Source organism: Macaca fascicularis, chromosome X, assembly GCF_037993035.2.
Source record: "Macaca fascicularis isolate 582-1 chromosome X, T2T-MFA8v1.1".
Taxonomy (NCBI): Eukaryota; Metazoa; Chordata; class Mammalia; order Primates; family Cercopithecidae; genus Macaca; species Macaca fascicularis.
Genome location: NC_088395.1, coordinates 72,480,870 through 72,501,350, shown reverse-complemented (window position 1 = coordinate 72,501,350; position 20,481 = coordinate 72,480,870). Strand labels below are relative to the sequence as shown.

The 20,481-nt window shown below is 38.3% G+C and overlaps 1 protein-coding gene across 16 annotated transcripts in view; it reads right to left on the bottom strand.

Moving 5' to 3' along the window:
* HEPH (hephaestin) overlaps nt 1–20,481 on the bottom strand; it is a 92,787-nt gene that overhangs the window by 42,079 nt on the left and 30,227 nt on the right. For 14 of the 16 annotated variants that reach the window (XM_015444147.3, XM_074029220.1, XM_074029222.1 and 11 more), the window contains exons 12-15: nt 18,846–19,058; nt 16,045–16,258; nt 10,305–10,444; nt 9,382–9,513 (exon numbers count right to left, since the gene is read on the bottom strand). In XM_015444147.3, coding sequence (XP_015299633.1) covers nt 9,382–9,513; nt 10,305–10,444; nt 16,045–16,258; nt 18,846–19,058 — 699 coding nt within the window. Of the gene's footprint in view, nt 1–9,381; nt 9,514–10,304; nt 10,445–15,698; nt 15,801–16,044; nt 16,259–18,845; nt 19,059–20,481 lie in introns of those variants that run through there. The other 2 variants (XM_074029227.1, XM_074029226.1) reach the window with 1 other exon arrangement.

Sequence of the window (20,481 nt, the reverse complement as noted above, 5' to 3'; positions counted from 1 at the left end):
AGGCCATAGTCACCAAAAGAGCGTGGTACTAGTATTTAAAAAAAGGCACATAGACAAATGGAACAGAATAACCCAGAAATAAAGCCAAATATTTACAGCCAACTAATCTTCAATAAAGCAAACAAAACCATAAAGTGTAGAAAGAATACCCTATTCAACAGAAGGTGCTGGGTACTGGTATGACAAATGGTACCGATTTGTGTACATTAATTTTGTATTCTGAAACTCTGCTAAATTCATTTACCAGTTCTAGGAGCTTTCCGGATGTGTCTTTAGGGTTTTGTAGGTATACAATCATGCCATCAGCAAACAGTGAGTTTGACTTCCTCTTTACCGATTTGGATGCCCTTGATTTCTTTCCCTTGTGTGATTTCCAGTAATTTGTTGAATAGAAGTGGTGAGAGTGGGCATCTTTGTCTTGTATTAGTTCTCAGGGGGAATGCTTCCAACTTTTTCCCCATTCAATATAATGTTGGTTGTGGGTTTGTCATAGATGGCTTGACATATCTTAAGGTATAGCTTCTGAAACCTTAAGGTATGCACCTTCTATGCCAATTTTAATGAGGGATGCTAAATTTTGTCAAATGCTTTTTCTGCATCTATTGAAATGGCCATGTAATTTTTGTTTTTAATTCTGTTTATGTGATGTATCACATTTATTGACTTTCAGGTGTTAAAACATCCCTGCATCCCTTGTATGAAACCCACTTGATCATGGTGGATTATTTTTCATATGCTGTTGGATTCAGTTCACCAGTATTTCGTTGAGGATTTTTGCATCTATGTTCATCAGGGATATTGGTCCGTAGTTTTCTTTTTTTGTTTTGTCCTTTCCTGGTTTTAGTATTAGGGTGATACTGGCTTCATAAAATGATTTGAGGAAGATTCCATCTTTCTCTATATTTTGAAATAGTGTCAATAGGATGGGAACCAAATCTTCTTTGAATGTCTGATAGAATTCAGCTGTTGTACGCTGGGCTTTTTGTTGTTGTTGACAATTTTTATTGCCATTTCAATCTCTTTGCTTGTTTTTGGTCTGTACAGGTTTCTATTTCTTTCTGCTTTAAACTAGGAGTGTTGTATATTTCCAGGAATTTATCCATCTCCTCTAGGTTTTCTAGTTTGTGCATGTAAAGGTGTTCATAGTAGCCTTGAGTGGCTACTATGGTATTTTTGTGGTATCGGTAGTAATATCTCCTGTTTCTTTTCTAGTTGAACTTATTTGTTTCTTATTTTCTTGGTTAATCTCCATTATGGTCGATCAATTTTGTCTTTTCAAAAGAACCAGCTTTTTATTTCATTTATCTTTTGTATTATTTTGGTTTCAGTTTTATTTAGTTCTGCTCTGATCTTGGTTATTTCCTTTCTTATGCTGAGTTTCGGCTTGATTTGTTCTTGTTTCTCCAGTTCCTTGAGGCATGACCATAGATTGTCTATATATGCATTTTCAGAATTCTTGATGTAGGCATTTAAATGTATAAACTTTCCCCTTAGTAAGGGAGGAGACCACCCCTCATATTGTCTTATGCCCAATTTCTGCCTCCAAAGAAACAAGAAGAAGTAAAAACTAAAAGGCAGAAATGAAATCCACAAGCAGACAGCCCGGCACCACACCCTGGGCCTGGTAGTTAAAGATTGACCCCTGACCTAATCGGTTATGTTATCTATAGATTACAGACATTGTATAGAAACGCACTGTGAAAATCCCTGTCCTGTTCTGTTCCATTCTAATTACTGGTGCATGCAGCCCCCAGTCACATACCCCTTGCTTGCACAATCATGACCCTCTCACATGGACCCCCTTAAAGTTGTGAGCCCTTAAAGGGGACAGGAATTGCTCATTCAGGGAGCTCAGTCATTGGAGACATGAGTTTTGCCGAAGCTCCCAGGTGGATAAAGCCCTTCCTTCTTTAACTCAGTGTCTGAAGGGTTTTGTCTGCGGCTTGTCCTGCTACATTTGCACCACTATTGCTGCATCCCAGAGGTTTCGATAGGTTGTGGCACTATTACTGCTCATGTCAAAAGGTTTTTTAATTTCTATCTTGATGTCACTGTTGACCCAATGATCATTCAGGAGCAGATTATTTAACATCTAGGTATTTGAGTGGTTCTGAGGGTATCTTTTGGAGTTGATTTCTCATTTTATTCCACTGTGGTCTGAGGGAATATATAATTTCAGTTTCGTTAAATTTGTTGAGACTTGTTTTGTGTATCTTGAACTTTGTCTGTCGTATAGTGTATCTTGGAGAACATTCCATGTGCTGATGAATAGAATGCATATTCTGCAGTTGCTGGTAAAATGTTCTGTAAATATCTGTTAAGTCCAATTGTTCTAGGAATAGTTTAAGTCCGTTCTTTGTTGACTTTCTGTCTTAATGACCTATCCAGTGCTGTCAGTGGAATATTAAAGTCCCCCACTATTATTGTGTTGCTGTCTACCTCATTTCTTAGGTCTTGTTTTATAAATTTGGGAGCTCCAGTGTTAGGTGCATATATATTTAAGATGATTATATTTTCCTGTTGAGTTAGTCCTTTTATTATTATATGATGTCTGTTCCTCTTTGTCTTTTTTAACTGCTGTTGCTTTAAAGTTTGTTTTGTCTGATATAAGAATAGCTACTCCTGCTCACTTTTGGTGTCCTTTTGCATGGAATATCTTTTTCCACCCTTTTACCTTAAGTTTATGTGAGTCATTATGTATTAGGTGAGTCTCTTGAAGACAGTAGATACTTCGTTGGTGAATTCTTATCTACTCTGCTATTCTGTATCATTCAAGTGGAACATTTAGGCCATTTACATTAAATGTTAGTAGTGAGATGTGAGGTATTGTTCTATTCATTATGCTGTTTGTTGCCTGAATACCTTGACTTTTTTTTAATTGTTGCTGTTTTATAGGTCCTGTAGGATTTATGCTTTAAGGAGATTCTATTTTGGTATAGTTGGAGAACTGGTTTCAAGTTTTAGATTTCCTTTTAGCAGTTCTTGTAGTGCTGGCTTGGTAGTGGCAAATTCTTTTCAGCATTTGTTTGTCTGAAAAAAAAAAAAACTGTATCTTTCCTTCATTTATGAAGCTTAGTTTTGCTGGTCAAAAAATTCTTGTCTGATAATTGTTTAGTTTGAGGAGGCTGATGATAGGACACCAAACCCTTCTAGTTCTTAGGGTTTTTGCTGAGAAATCTTCTTTTAATCTGATAGGTTTTCCTTTATAGGTTACCTGGTGCTTTTGCCTCCCAACTCTTAAAATTCTTTCCTTACTTTTGACTTTAGATAACCTGGTAGATACGTACCTAGGGAACGATCTGTTTGAGAGGAATTTCCCAAGTGTTCTTTGAGCTTCCTGTTTTGGGATGTCTAGGCCAGGGAAATGTTCCTCTATTATTCCCTTAAATATGTTTTCCAAACTTTTAGGTTTATATTCTTCCTCCTGAACACCAATTATTCTTAGGTTTGGTCGTTTAACATAATTCCAAACTTCTTTGAGGCTTTTTAAATTATCTTTTCTTTATCTTTGTTGCATTGAGTTAATTTGAAAGCCTTGTCTTTGAACTCTGAAGCTCTTTCTTCTACTTCTTCAGTTCTATTGCTGTGACTTTTCAGTGTATTTTGTCATTCTGTAACTATGTCCTTATGCTATCTATTTCACTGGAGATTTTTTCATTTATATCCTGTATCCCGTTTTTAATTTCTTTAAGTTGATATTTATCTTTCTCTGTTGCCTTTTTGATTAGCTTAATAGTCTACCTTCTGAATTCTTTTTCTGGCAATTCAGAGATTTTTATCTTGGTTTGAATCCATTGCTGGTAAGGTAGTGTGATCTTTGGGGATTGTTAAAGAATTTGTTTTGTCATATTACCAGAATTGGTGCTCTGGTTCCTTCTTACTCAGGTAGACTATGTCAGAGGGAAGATCTGGGACTCAGTGACTGCTGTTCAAACTATTTTGTCCCACAGAGTGCTCCCTCGATGTGGTGCTCTCCCCTTTCCCCTAGGGATAGGGAGAGCACCATATCCTGAGAGGTAAACTGCAGTGATTGTTATTTCTCTTCTGGGTTCAGCCACCCAGCAGACCTACTGGGCTCCAGACTGGCAATGGGGTGTGACTGCAAAGAGTCTTGTGATATAATCCATCTTCATGTCTCTCAGCCATGGATATCAGCACCTGCTCCATTGGAGGTAGCAGGGGAGTGAAGTGGACTATGTGAGGGTCCTTGGTTGTATTTTTATTAAGTGCATTGGTTTTGTGTTGTTTGGACTCCAATCAGGAAGTGGTGCTTCCAAGAACACATCAGCTGCAGGTGTATAGGGAGGATACATGGTTCTCATAGGGTCGCCTTTGGATAAGTGTTCAGTTTTATCAGGTGGTACGAAGGGCCATAAAGCTCCCCAGAGATTATGTTCATTGTCTTTGGCTAACAGGAGTGCAGAATTAGGCATGCCTGAACTCAGACTCTCTTTGGGCAGGGCTTGCTGTGGCTGCTTTGGGGGATGCGAGTGTGTTTCCCAGGCCAATGGAGTTGTGTTCCTAGGGGGATTATGGCTGCCTCTGCTACATCACACAGGACACCAGGGAAGTGAAAGAAAGATGGCAGCCCACAGCTGAAAAGGCCAGTCTCAATAGCATCGTGCCTTCCCAATAGCACTGAGTTTATTTCCAGGCAGTTGGTGAGCAGGACTGACAACCTTCCCCAGGCTACAAGCCTCCCAACTGAGAAAGCAAGACAACTCACAGTCCCTCAGCTGTCCCATGGAGCTTACAGTGGCAATGCACCTCCTTCAAAGGGTCTGTGGATTCTCTCAGTGGTATGTTTCTACGGTAGTTCCTGGAGCAAAAGTTGATAATATGGATCTCCACATGCTGCTCTGTCCATTCCAGTGGGAGTTGCAAGTTACTCTACTTCCTATCCACCATTTTCTCCTCCACCACCAAAATGGTTTCAAAATTATTCTTCTATTGAAGGTTTTAGATCAGTTATCTTGATTAAAAACTTAAATAAATTTTTGTTCTCTTAGAAATTTAAATAAATTTCCAAAAAAATCATAGCAAACAGAGAGAAACTTTGCATGCATTCCCTTGAGATTGGTAGAGAGTTGAAGATGACCACTACCATCACTAGTATTGGTGATCCTGGCAAAAATATATGGAAATGGAAAGAATAAGAGATAGAATAAAACTCTCAATATTTCTGGAATCAACAAACTAGTAAAACTAACAATGGAGTTCAGGAAGACTACCAGATACAGGTTCGACTTACACAAATGAATAGCATTTCTCTACATTATAAATAATCTATTAGAAATATAATTTAAAAGTAGTATGAAAAACTAAGAAGCATTAATGGATTAACTTAACCAAGCATATGTACAACCTTTATGACGACATTTTTACAACACTATAAAGTCATAGAAGGCCATCTGAATAAATGGAGATCCATTCCAACAAATAATGCAAAGATGCAAATTATCTCCTAATTAATCTATAAATTTAATACAATGTCAATCAAAATTTCAGCTGTATTTGAGAAACTTGAAACTTACTCTAAAATCTATATGGAAAAATAACATACACCTAAGTAAATCCTGAATAAAAGAGGTTTGTTCTTCAAATATTAAGACAACTTTCAAGCCTATGATAATAAAAATAATACGATATTGTTTCAATAACTGAATAGACAAATATAACAGAATAGATTGGAGACTGATTAATGTATTTAAAGAAACTAAACATGAAATAATGATGGCAAAGCAACTCAAAGGGGGGATCGTCAAATGGTTTAGAAGATGGTATTAATAACATTTTCTTTCTATATAAAGAAAAATTAAAAATGGATCTCTAGCTAATAGAATATAAAAATGCAAACTCTGGTCTGATTACAGATTTGAATGTGAAAAAAGAAACTTATAAATTTAACAGAAGATAATGCAGCAGAATGTCTTTGTGTCCAAGGGTTGGGAAGAACCTGATAAACAAAATTTCAAAAGCACAAACTATGAGGCCAAAATTGCATCGATTTGATCACATTACATTAAGGATTTCTGTTCAACAAAGGATATCACACACAAAGTTAACAAACTGGGAAAAGATATCTGCCATGTTTAAATCATAGAAGGGATTAATGACTAAAATATAGCAACTACCGAAAATAAAAAAGACAGCATCTAGAAACCCCAATTCACCAGCTAATTTCTTAACCATCAAAATAAATACAGAATTAGAAAACTACTCACCCTTTCCACTTTATCCAGCTGGTCCAAGCTACCATCATCTCTTACCTGAATTAATCCAGCCACCTTTGCCACTACTTACTGTATAACTCACTCTTTGAGTGATCTCATCCATATTATGACTTTAAATATCATCTACATGCTGATGACTCTCAAATTTCATTAAATTAAGATAGCTAGATCTGCAGCACAGACCCTCTACTAACTCACATATCCAGCTTACCCAGTTGCAGGCATAGGTCAACTTACCACATGGAAAGGGGCAGTGCAATAGGGAGTGCTGAGATAAAAGAAACAGTAATCCTGCCCACTGGTAAGACATTTCCAGCGAACATTTTAGGTTCTGACTAATCAAATTAACATCTTTCTTGTCTGAAGCTGATGGAGGTAGAAGGCAGAAGTGTGCAGTTAGTAATAGACTAGCATTATCTGTATTCCCATTGCTATTGACAAAGGCAGAAGCGTGGGTCTGTTTCATGAATGTTTGTTTTGTCCTATTGATTTTTATTTACAGTATCATGTCACTTTAATTATTGTATCTTCATCTTCATAATATGCTATACTATTGGGTTATGCTAGTATGATTTCATTAGTATTTTTTAAGTGTTTTGGCTCTTCTTGCTCAGGTATTCTTTATTTTTCCAAATGAACTTTGCATACAATAATTTCATTGCAGTACAAAAATATATCCAGTTGTAGTTATACAAAATAATAAAATACCTAGGAATAATAAAAATACCTAGTAAAAATTTTAACCAAAGAGATGAAAGATCTCTACAATGAAAACTACAAACACTGATGAAAGAAATTGAAGAGGATATAAACAAATGAAAAAATATCAAAATAATTAATATCATTAAAATGACCATATTGTCCAAAGCAATCTGCAGATTCAATGCAATTCCTCTAAAAATATCAATGTCATACTTAACAAAACTTTTCAAAAATTTGAACATTTATATGACACCAAAAAAGAACCCAAATAGCCAAAGCAGTCCTGAGCCATAAACAAATAAACAAATAAACCACTGGAGGCATTACATTACCTGACTTCAAAATATATTAAAAGGCTATGGTAACCAAAACAGCATGGTATAAAAATAGACACATAGACCAATGAAACAGAATAGAAAATCCAAAAATATTGCCACATATTTACAATCAACTGATCTTTGACAAAACTGACAAAAAGTTACATTGGAGAAAGAACATCCTCTTTAGTAAATAGTGCTGAGAAAATTGGATAGCCACATGCAGAAGAATAAAACTGGACCTCTATCTCTCACCATATACAAAATTATCTTACAATGGATTAAAGACTAAAATGTCAGATGTGAAACTATAAAAATAGTAGAAGAAAACTGGAGAGAAACTCCTGAACATTGGTTGAGTCAAAGAATTGATGACCTCAAAAGTACAGTTAATAAAAGCAAAAATAGGCAAATGGGACTATATTTAACTAAATATTGCACAGCAAAGGAAATAACAGAGTGAAAAGACAACCTGTTGAATGGGAGAAAACAATTACAAAGTATTCATTTGGCAGGGGACTAATACTAGAATACCAAGAAACTCAAGCAAGTTAAAAGGAAAAAAAAAAAAAACACATTAAAAAGTGGGTAAAAGACATGAATAGACATTTCTCAAAATAAGACAAACAAATGGCCAACAGGTATATGAAAACATGCTCAACATTACTAATTATCAGGAAAATGCACATTAAAACCACAATGACAGATCATCTTATCCTAGTCAGAATGGCTATTACTAAAAAGACAAAAAATAATAATAATAACAGATGCTGGCAAGGATGCAGAGAAAAGGGAACTCTTACACACTATTGGTGGAAATGTAAACTAGTGGAGGCACTATAAAACATGGTACAAAAACTTCTAAAAAAACTAAAAAATTACTATTCAATCCAGGAATGTCACTACTAGATATTTACCCAAATGAAAAGAAATCAATATATCAAAGGAATACCTGCACTTATATATAGCACTATTCACAATAGCAAATATATGAAATCAACCTGTGTTCATCAAGGGATGAATGGATAAAGAAAATGTGGTATATATACACAATGGAACACTATTCAGCCATAAAAAAAGAATGAAATCATATCATCTGCAGCAACATGGATGGAAATGGAGGTCATTATCTTAAGTAAAATAAATCAGACCCAAAAAGACAAATATTGCATTTTCTCACTTATATGTAATAGCTAAAACCTTTGATCATATGGAAATAAAGAGTGGAAAGGTAGATAACGGAGACTAGGAAGGGTGGTGAGTGTTAAAGAAAGGGAAAGATGAAGAAAACTGATTTAAAGGGTAAAAATATACAGTAAAATGTAATGAATTCAATGTCTGATAGCAGATTAAGATTACTATACTTAACAAAAATATATTATACTCGGATGATGGACACTATACATATTCTGACTTGATCATTATACGTAATATACATGTAACAAAATTTCTCACATACTCCTTACATTTGTACAAATAAAATAAAATATCCAACTGTGATTGGATATAGTAGTTAGAACTACTTTAAACCTATACATTATTTAAGATAGATTACCTCCTCTTAAATAGTAGTATGTTCCAAAGTTTCATTCTCAGCTAATATCATTGTCACTTTACACACTATCTCACTGGGTGATTACATACATATCATGATTTCAACTATCATCCATTGTAATTACTTACAACTGCTAAACCTCTATGTCTATCCCAGGTGTCTCTTCCAAGTTACAGATCCATATCTCAAACTGATGATAATCTCCTATCCATACAGCTGTCTCATTTCCACCTGGAGTGTGGTGGCATGATCTTGGCTCACTGCAGCCTCCACCTCCTGGGTTCAAGAGATTCTCCTGACTAAACCTCCTGAGTAGCTGGGACTGCAGGTGCACGCCACTGCACCCAGCTAATTTTTGTATTTTTGGTAGAGATGAGGGTTCACCATGTTGACCAGGCTAGTCTTGAACTCCTGACCTCAAGTGATCCACCCGCCTCAGCCCCTCAAAATGCTGGGATTATAGGAATAAGCTACCACTCCAGTCTGAAGTACATAATTTTTAAAGGAACAATCCAGAAGCCTGAAGCAGAGGTGATGCATGTCCTTTGTTCTTTCACTAAGTGTCCTCACTCACCAGGCTCAGCAGCCAGTGGCCAGCCAGTAGTAGATTCTAGCACTCCATGAGCATGAACAGAGTAGGGGCGGCTGGCATTATTCTTGAATACCACAGTCAGGATATCACCAACTTCTCCTTTGATAAGTGGACCTAATGTAAACAAAAATAAGTAAATAAATAAAGTTTCATTAATGAAGGAGTAGGACAGGGAACATTAAAGAAAGGGACATACATGGGCACTTCATAGAATTAGGAGTTTACCCTGAAAAAAACATCCTTCTAAGACCTAGAAGGCATGGCTGGCTCCATTTTTAGATTCAGAAGTCCTTAAACTGTTACTATTACCCACAGGATGAAGGTACTTCAACGACAATATTGTACTTTCAATTACCTCCACTTTTCCCACCCCTACCCTCTATCTATAACAGCCCTAAGGTCTAAAGAATCAAGGTGCTGTGGAATCATTGATGATAAGGAGTGATAAGTTTGGCAGACAATATAGAATTGAGAGGATCTCTTCAGGAGTCAATGGGTCCCTTCTGTACCATAACTAGAATAAGGGGGAAAACACCTAAAGCAATAGTTAAACAGGGGTACAATGAAAAAACTGATTCCTTGTATATATATATTTTTTTCACTTTTTGATGTTCCTAAGTTCTCCTGCCCCTAGCATTTATTACAACTTACCATCCTCAGAAACTCATACCTTGAAGATACAGAAAACCCAGTAAAACCTGGTTCATGTTGCAGCAGAATTCATGATTTCCCTCCTCCTCCTTCACTGTTTATTGTCGTGATTGTTTCATAAAATATTCCATAATTCCAGTGTATCATATGAAAACACTGAGAATGGGGAATAGTGAGGCCATCCTGGTACAACATAGCTGCCCTAGGTGCAGATCAGGCTGTTAAACATTAGGAGGGAAGTGGAATTCCCTTACCCAAGATTCCCAAGTGTTCTTCTGGTCCAGTCCTTGGCCGAGGGATCCTGAATGTACCATCAGTGTATTCCCTGAATACAGCTTTCTTGTATCTGGAACCCAGGAGCCCATCCTTGTTGTTCAGGAAAATGTAACCATAACTAGAGGAATCCAAAGAGTACTATCAGCACCTGGCCATCCACCCCTCATTTTCATTTGAATATTTATGGGGAAGCTAAGTCAGAACCAGCTTCATGTCACAGATAGAAAAAAAAAGGGGGGATATATTTCTTTTTTTTCTTTTAAAAAATTTTATTTATTATTTTTTTTTTAGAGGGAGTTTCGCTCTTGTTGCCTAGGCTGGAGTGCAATGGCACGATCTCGGCTCACCACAACCTCCGCCTCCCAGGTTCAAGCGATTCTTCTGTCTCAGCCTCCAGAATAGCTGGGATTACAGGCATGCGCCCCCATGCCCGGCTAATTTTTGTATTTTTTAGTAGAGATGGGGTTTCTCCATGTTGGTCAGGCTAGTTTTGAACTCCTGACTTCAGGTGATTCACCCGCCTTGGCCTGCCAAGGTGCTGGGATTACAGGCGTGAGCCACCACGCCTGGTCCCTATTTCTTCTAATGTCAGACTTCTCACCACATTGGCTGCATAACCACAATTAAAGATGGCAGGTATGCCATACACGGTGGCTCATGCCTGTAATCCCAGCACTTTGGGATGCTAAGGCTGGTAGACTGCTTAAGCTCAGGAGTTTAAGACCAGCCTGGGCAATATGGCAAAACCCCATCTCTACTAAAAATAAAAATTAAAAAAATTAGCTGGGTGTAGTGGCTTGTACCTGTAATCCCAACTACTTGGTTGGCTGAGGCACAAGAATCCCTTGAACCTGGAAGGCAGAGGTTGCTGTGAGCCAAGATCATGCCACTGCACTCCAGCCTGGGCAACAGAGTGAGGCTTTGTCAAAAAAAAGAAAAAAGAATAAAGGATGGCAGGTTTCCTTGTTTGCCATCATCCAGATAGAAATTTGGTATATAATTAATACTACAAGAGAACTGAGCTAAAATCAGAAGCCACAGGCTTTAGCTGCAGCCCTAATGATGTCTTGATGAAATTAGTTTTACAAAAGGGCAAGGTACAAGGTGGCAGGAAAGCATTAACTATGGTGAGGCATAGGAAGGGAATGAAATCTTACAGATTTTATCCTTATAGGATTCTGTCTAGTTTACAAACAGATTTGTCATTTGACATTTCTAATAGGCCTATGGGGTTTAGGTAGGTGCCAGAGGTGTAATCAGTTGCACAGAGATGACAGGACTTATTCTACAAGAGACATTGTTAGCCAGAAAGTGAGCCAGGATGTAGATTCAAGCCTGCTGCTCCTTCCCTCCCTCCTTTTCTAGTCCTGTTCTTTCATCTTATACAGCATAATTTTCAAGATGAGTATACTCAGGCTCAGAGAGAGGAAGTCAGTTTTTAAAATTTCCAAAAACTGAAACAATTCAGAAGCAAAATCAAATAACCTCATTAAAAATGGGCAAGAAATGGGTGTGGCGGTGTGTGCCTGTAGTCCCAGCTACTTGGGAGGCCAAGGCATGAGAATTGCTTGAACCCGGGAGGCGGGGGTTGCAGTCAGCCGAAATCAAGCCACTGCACTCCAGCCTGCGTCACAAAGTGAGACTCCATCTCAAAAAAAAAGCAAGAAAACTAAATCATTCTACCAAAAAGACACATGCACTCATATGTTCATCACAGCACTATTCACAATAGCAAAGACATAGAATCAACCTAGCTGCCCATCAATGGTGGACTGGATAAAGGAAATGTGGTACTTATAAACCATGGAATTCTACGCAGACTTTAAAAAGAATGATTATGTCCTTTTCAGCAACATGGATGTAGCTGGAAGCCATTAATTTCTCAGCAAATGAATGCAGGAACAGAAAGCAAAAATGTTCTCACTTATACATTGGGTACTTATGGACATAAAGATGGCAACAATAGAAACTGGTATGGGGGGCAAGGGTTGAAAACCTATTGGGTACTATGCTTACTACCTATGAGATGGGATCTGTACCCCAAACCTCAGCATCACATAATACACCCATGTAACAAACCTGCACAGGTACCCCCATACCTAAAATAAAAGTTGAAATTAATTAAAAGAAAGATTTAACAAGAGACACTGGGGATTACTAAAGGGGGACGGGAGGATGGGGAAAATGGTTGAAAAACTAACTATTGGATAGTATGCTCACTACCTGGATGACAGGATCATTCATACTCTAAAACGTAGCATTGCACAATATGCCCATGTAACAAACCTGCACATGTACTCCCTGAACCTAAAATAAAAGTCAAAATAATTTAAAAAAAGTATTCTCACTTGGCCCTACCTGAATGCTAGCAACTAATAATACATTTTTTTAAAAAACTAATGTAAATATCTCTTTTCTGGTTTCTTTTTTTTTAAATTAAAAGATCTTGTTAGATGTTTCTCACTGGTTTCTGATCAGAAACAAATGAGAGGAACTAAATAAATAACTGATTTGATACCATTCCTTCTGAAACTATTTCAATCAATAGAAAAAGAGGGAATCCTCCCTAACTCATTTTATGAGGCCAACATCATCCTGATACCAAAGTCTGACAGAGATACAACAAAAAAAGAGAATTTTAGACCAATATCCCTGATGAATATCAATGCAAAAATCCTCAATAAAATACTGGCAAACCGAATCCAGCAGCACATCAAGAAGTTTAGTCCACCATGATCAAGTGGGCTTCATCCCTGGGATGCAAGACTGGTTCAACATATGCAAATCAATAAATGTAATCCAGGATATAAACAGAACCAAAGACAAAAACCACATGATTATCTCAAAAGATGCAGAAAAGGCCTTCGACAAAATTCAACAGTCCTTCATGCTAAAAACTCTCAATAAATTTGGTATTGATGGAACATATCTCAAAATAATAAGAGCTATTTATGACAAATCCACAGCCAATATCATACTGAATGGGCAAAAACTGGAAGCATTCCCCTTGAAAACTGGCACAAGACAGGGATGCCCTCTCTTACCACTCCTATTCAACATAGTGTTGGAAGTTCTGGCTAGGGCAATCAGGCAAGAGAAAGAAATCAAGGGTATTCAATTAGGAAAAGAAGAAGTCAAATTGTCCCGGTTTGCAGATGACATGATTGTATATTTAGAAAACCCCATCGTCTCAGCCCAAAATCTTCTTAAGCTGATAAGCAATGTCAGCAAAGTCTGAGGATACAAAATCAATGTGCAAAAATCACAAGCATTCTTATACACCAGTAACAGACAAACAGAGAGCCAAATCATGAATGAACTTCCATTCACAATTGCTTCGAAGAGAATAAAATAGCTAGGAATCCAACTTACAAGGGATGTAAAGGATCTCTTCAAGGAGAACTACAAACCACTGCTCAATGAAATAAAAGAGGACACAAACAAATGGAAGAACATACCATGCTCATGGATAGGAAGAATCAATATTGTGGAAATGGCCATACTGCCCAAGGTAATTTATAGATTCAATGCCATCCCCATTGAGCTACCAATGACATTCTTCACAGAATTGGAAAAAACTGCTTTAAAGTTCATATGGAACCAAAAAACACCCCGCATTGCCAAGAAAATCCTAAGCCAACAGAACAAAGCTGGAGGGATCACACTACCTGACTTCAAACTATACTGTAAGGCTACAGTAACCAAAACAGCATTGTACTGGTACCAAAACAGAGATAGAGACAAATGGAACAGAACAGAGCCCTCAGAAATAATACCACACATCTACAGCCATCTGATCTTTGACAAACCTGAGAGAAACAAGAAATGGGGAAAGGATTCCCCATTTAATGGTGCTGGGAAAATTGGCTAGCCAGAAGTAAAAAGCTGAAACTAGATCCTTTCCTTACTCCTTATATGAAAATTAATTCAAGATGGATTACAAACTTAAATGTTAGACCTAAAACCATAGAAACCCTAGAAGAAAACGTAGGTAATACCATTCAGGACATAGGCATGGGCAAGGTCTTCATGTGTAAAACACCAAAAGCAATGGCAACAAAAGCCAAAATTGACAAATGGGATCTAATTAAACTAAAGAGTTTCTGCACAGCAAAAGACACTACCATCACAGTGAACAGGCAACCCACAGAACAGGAGAAAATTTTTGCAATCTTCTCATCTGACAAACGGCTAATATCCAGAACCTATAAAGAACTCAATCAAATTTATAAGAAAAAAACAAACAACCCCATCAAAAAGTGGGCAAAGGATATGAACAGACACTTCTCAAAAGAAGACATTCATACAGCCAACAGACACATGAAAAAATGCTCCTCATCACTCACCATCAGAGAAATGCAAATCAAAACCACAATGAGATACCATCTCCCACCAGTTAGAATAGTGATCATTAAAAAGTCAGGAAACAACAATAGTTGGAGAGGATGTGGAGAAATAGGAACACTTTTACACTGTTGGTAGGACTGTAAACTAGTTCAACCATTGTGGAAGACAGTATGGCAATTCCTCAAGGATCTAGAACTAGAAATACCATTTGACCCAGCCATCCCATTACTGGGTATATACCTAAAGGATTATAAATCATGCTGCTATAAAGACACATGCACATGTATGTTTATTGTGGCACTATTCACAATAGCAAAGACTTGGAATCAACCCACATGTCCATCAATGACAGACTGGATTAAGAAAATGTGGCACATATACACCATGGAATACTATGCAGCCATAAAAAATGATGAGTTCATGTCATTTGTAGGGACATGGATGCAGCTGGAAACCATCATTCTCAGCAAACTATCACTAGAACAGAAAACCAAACACCGCATGTTCTCACTCATAGGTGGGAACTGAACAATGAGAACACTTGGATACAGGAAGGGGAACATCACACACACCGGGGCCTTTTGTGGGTTGGGGGGAGAGGGGAAGGATAGCATTAGGAGATATACCTAATGTAAGTGACGGGTTAATGGGTGCAGCACACCAACATGGCACATGTATACATATGTAACAATCCTGTACGTTGTGCACAAGTGCCCTTGAACTTAAAGTATAATAAAAAATAAATTTTAAAAAAAGTGATGTATACAACTTCCATGCTGTGTCCTTATAAACGAAGCTGCTTGCCCTAGACTTCTTTCTTTCTTCATGATAGCTGGGAATAGCTACAACTGGAATAGACATCTTGACCCCAGAAAGGAAAACAAGTTCTGAGGATGATAGGGTTCACCTGCCAGCCCTGAATTGCTCATATTTGTATTATTATGTGAAAAAGAAATAAAATTCTATCATATTTAAATCACTCTGTTTTAGACATTTTCTGCTACATAGCTTAGTCTGTACCTTAATAAATGCAATGCCATTTTGTCAAGGGGCAGCTGAGCTTGAGACATTCAGTCCCTTGAGTAAATCCTGTAAAATTTAAGTCCCAGGGTAAATACTTCAGTTAACTGAAAGAAGAGAGACAAAGATTAAGAGCGTGAAAGTGTGGGCAAGCTTTATTCCCTCACTATGTCAATATAGAAGCAGCACTGAGCTAGAATTCATAAGAGCTGCATTATAGCCCCATCTCCCAAATCTGTTGGTATCATATTAGGAGACCTGAGATAAGAGTCTCCTCATCTCAGAATTTCAGTATTCTCATTTGCAAAACACTTTTCTAAAAGTGTAATCTCTCCATTTCTGAAGCCTTACCTGTCCTTCTCAGACTGGTTGTGCCATTCCAATTCCCAGCTCCTGTCAGGGCAATAGTCCCACTCTACTTCTTCTGCCATGATATAGTAGATTCTTGCAGCTTGGTAGCGTTGGCGAGGGGTGGCTTGGTGGCCAGGACACTGGGAGACATTATAGATTGCCCTCATCCCTGCTTCTCGATGGCTGCCTGCCTGGCAATAAATCTCAAATGTCCCTAAGGGAGGATCAGAGAGAAAAATCTGACTCAGAACACCCCTGGGTGGTGCCTGGGGGATTTCCTGCCTTTCCCTAGGCATACTGTAGAAAATAATCAGTCTCAGATAGACTCAGATAAGGCTTTTGTCTTAACTACACATAGATAAAAGAGTATTAAAAGTTTATTGAGAGTAATGAGCTCAAAGGTTAAGAGCTCCAGCTCCAAAGCTACATACACTGGGTTTATTAAAACTAAACTCAGACACTAGAATAACCAACTTCTTCCAGGATGTTTCTAGTTTTAGCACTGTAAGTCCCATATTCCTAGAAACCCCGTAGTACTAGGCAAACTGCCATGGTTGGTAACCCTATCTTTCATTTATTATATATAAATCATATACATACATATATAATATATGTGTGTGTGTATATATATATACACACATAAAACCTTGTGGCAATTGCTAAACCTCTGTGTTTTTCAGTTCCCTCATCAGTAAAATGAGGATTATTTTACTTTATTTGGTTGTTTTACAACTAAACCCAATAATTTGTGAACAGTGCTTAGTATAGAACATATTCAATGCTCAGTTAAGTGATGCTATAAATAAGTAAATATAGCTATAATAATACTTATTCCAAGAAAAACAATGATGAGTTGTTTCCCACCAAGTACCAAAGAAATAAAATAGAATTTAATAGTTAGCTAAAAAGAAAGAGAACGTCTTGATTGCAGAGGGATGCTTACCTAAGACAGCTTTAGAAGGTCCTTCACTCTTTTTTTACAATGGAATGTGCAGGTAACAGTCTTAAATGTCTGTGTTGTGGAGTTGCCGCAACCGGATCTTAAGCTCCAAATTTCTACCTCAAGGATACTCAAACTCAACGTCGATCAAAGAAGCTAACTTTCGTAGAACATTACTCTCATCGTTTCCTTACTTTGCTGCTCAGTGCTTATCCCATCACTACAAACTCTTCTTCCTGGCTTTCAAAGCCTTCTATGAGTTAGCCCCAAACTACCTATCCAGTTCTACTTCCCACACATTGTCTCAAATTCAACTATCACTCCAACTACATGGAACTCTGACTGCTTCTCTCACACATTTCATTCATTCCTACCTTGAAATCTTCATTCATTTTGTCACCCTCTTTGTGGAACTTACCTGTCCACCCAACCCCCAAGTATCAATGAGAGTCCACTCATTATCCAAGACCCAATTCATGTTTCTTTTCCAGAAAGCCCTCCCTGACTATTTTGGCCCAAACAGAGTTCTGCATTCTTCGCTTCTCCACCCCTAATGCACTTTATATCTAAAGCATATGTTAAAGGGCTAAGTGCCCCTCTCTTTTAAAATGATCCCTTCTACTAGTTTATAAACACCTTGAAAGAAAGGGTCTGTTCATTTCTTTCCACATCTACTTCTTTTATTTCCCTTACCACCCTTATCTATTGCATCAGTAAATCCTATCAGCAATTCCTTCAAAATTATTTTTTCATTTCCACTGCCTCTTCCCTAGTCCAAGCCACAAGCTTCTCTCACGAGAAAACTACAATAGCCTCCAAACTGTCCTTTCTATTTCTGAAGAGGCCAGCTTTATGTCAAGTGTTTGTCAAACTCAGGACTAGGTTAAATTTATTAAAGTGTTGAAGACACTTGTTCAAGGATGTTTTTGCCCCGAAATATGCATGGAATTTACAGGAGTAAAACAAAAGTTTAATAGGAACTGTGTGGAGCTGACAGGTTGTTCTTACAAACACTATTGTCATCTAATGGCTGGGAAAAAAAATACACCATAGGGACAAAAGAAAAGATAACTGCTCCATTATGAAATGCTAGAAATACCTAGAATCTGAAGAAACGTTATAGTCAAACATCTTCATAAAAGGAAGAAAAAGGATATGGAGGGAAGGAGAGATGGAGGGAGGACAAAAGGACAGAAGGAAGGAAGGCAGAAAGGAAAGAATCAAGGAAGGAAGAAATCTAGCTAGAGAGAAAGGAAGTAATTAGACCAAAGTTCGCAGCAAGTTAATGAAAGAGCCTGAACTAGGGCTCCTGTGTTCTGATTTCCAGGCTGAAATTGTTACATCACCACACACACATACAAACACACACAATGGGGTGGCCGGGGGCAGCAGGGGAGGAGACGTGTGTCACGGGGAGAAAGAGAGAGAGGGAGAGACCAGAAATGCGAAAGTCTGTAGAAATCCTCAGAGTATCAATTTGATAGCACTTATAAGTGCATTTTATTTATCTTCCTCCCAATAAAAGTACTATATCTAAAAAATCTCTATGTGGTCAAGTCCACTCCCTGCCATGTAAGAACTGCACTAAAGCTGATCAACATCCCAACTTCCCTTCTGTTGTTCCAGAAAAGAGCTTCCTCTACCTTCTACTAACTCTATTCTGCCTGCAGCTGAGTAGGGAACCCAAGTAACCAGAACATGGAGAGCACATTGAAGAAGAAAAAGACGAAAGTGTTTTTAAAAACTTCCTAGAACCGTCAGCATGCCTCTTCTTTTCTCTTCACCATCCCTCCCTCGTCCCGACCCCATTCCTGGCCCTATACCCAATAAAGCCTCTAGGGCCAGCCGCTAAGGCACTTACCAAGGTTGTCAGGCTTCATGATGGCCATGACAAAGGTATGAGGAAAGAGCATGGCTGCACCCTTCCTCATGCCCTGAAGCTGCACAGTGTTGCCCTGGAACATGACTCCGTGCACATCAGTCTCTGTGCCCAGGCCGAGCAGGTGCCAGGCCACTGTGTCACCTTTGCACATGTCCAGCCTGGGCAGGTTGGAGAACAGAAACCCATTAATGGCTGGAAAACAAAAACACAAGACAAGATGGGGAGATGAGACCAGACTACTCCAGCATTGGCCAGCAGCATGGTATCAGCTATGTACTATGGTTTCACACAACTTGAAACTGCTGAGTCATCCTCAACACCTCTGCCTTCTTCTCTAATCCACTTTAACTCTACTCGTGATTATCTGCGTCTTTGAGATGAGCACTCAACTGTCCTTTCTTGCCTCACCTCCACCATGATCCACATCCTGACAACATTGAACCACTACTACACACACACACACACACACACACACACACACACCAATCTCTCCTATTCCCTATTTCTTGAAACTCTCCTTCCTTGGTTTCTGTGGCAACATACTTTCTGGTCCCTTTACAACCACTCTGATTGTTCCTTTTCTACATTGATCTCATTTTCCACCCCTCCATAATGTGTTGGGGATCTGAAAATTCCATCTTCAGCTCTCAACCTGTTTCCTCCTCTTCATCTTCACTGCTACTGCCCTAGTTCTGGCCCTCATCCTCCCTGGCCTGAACTCCTACAATAGCCTCCTCTCTGGTACTCCTACCTGAAATCTGTCCTCCCATCCTCTTACACACACACAAACACACACACACACACACACACACACACACACACACGCCATTGTCCTTATCTATGAGCTCTATTTGTCTCTGCATTACCGAAACTTTAAACATTGTAGGCGCTTTGATAATACCTGTTGACTTTTCACATAGTTTCCTCTTTCTGGAATAAACTTCCCTTATGGTCTCTTTCTATGGCATCCTACCACTTACCCATCGTATCTTTGTTCAGATATCCTCTGTAAATCAGTTATAACACTCTCTTTGATCCATGAAACTTTTATCCCACAAAATTCTGCAGTATCAGTTGCTGTGGAATGTAATTGATATACTTTCTGGTGATTTACTTACAAATCTATTTCCTGCACTGGATTGACATAACAGGAAGCATATCATTTTTTTTTCTATATCTATGTGACTGCCTGAGCACCTAGCACATTACCTAGTACCAATTAGGCACTCAGTAAATTCTAACTGGAATGAACTTTGCTCATGAGACAGTTTTACTTTTTCCAAATGATGAAACTAACTAGTAATGGGAACCAAGAGATGGAGCATTTCAAGTGAAGGGAAGAGCACTGCAAAAACATGACATCAGCATGTTCACAAGAAAAATAGCCCCAGTTGGCTGGAGTATGGGGTGGGGGAGCAAAGGTACTAAAATATAAGGAAGAGGGAGATAAGATTGGAAAGGTATCATCTGGCTTATTCTTCACAATCCCTTGTAGATTTCTTGTGCACAATCCTCATTTTGCAGTACTTTCTTCCAGTGCCCCCCATACTGTGTAACACAGAACACAGCACCCAAAGGTACTAAGTATAAGATCTGTTGTGTTTGGTTTAACCTC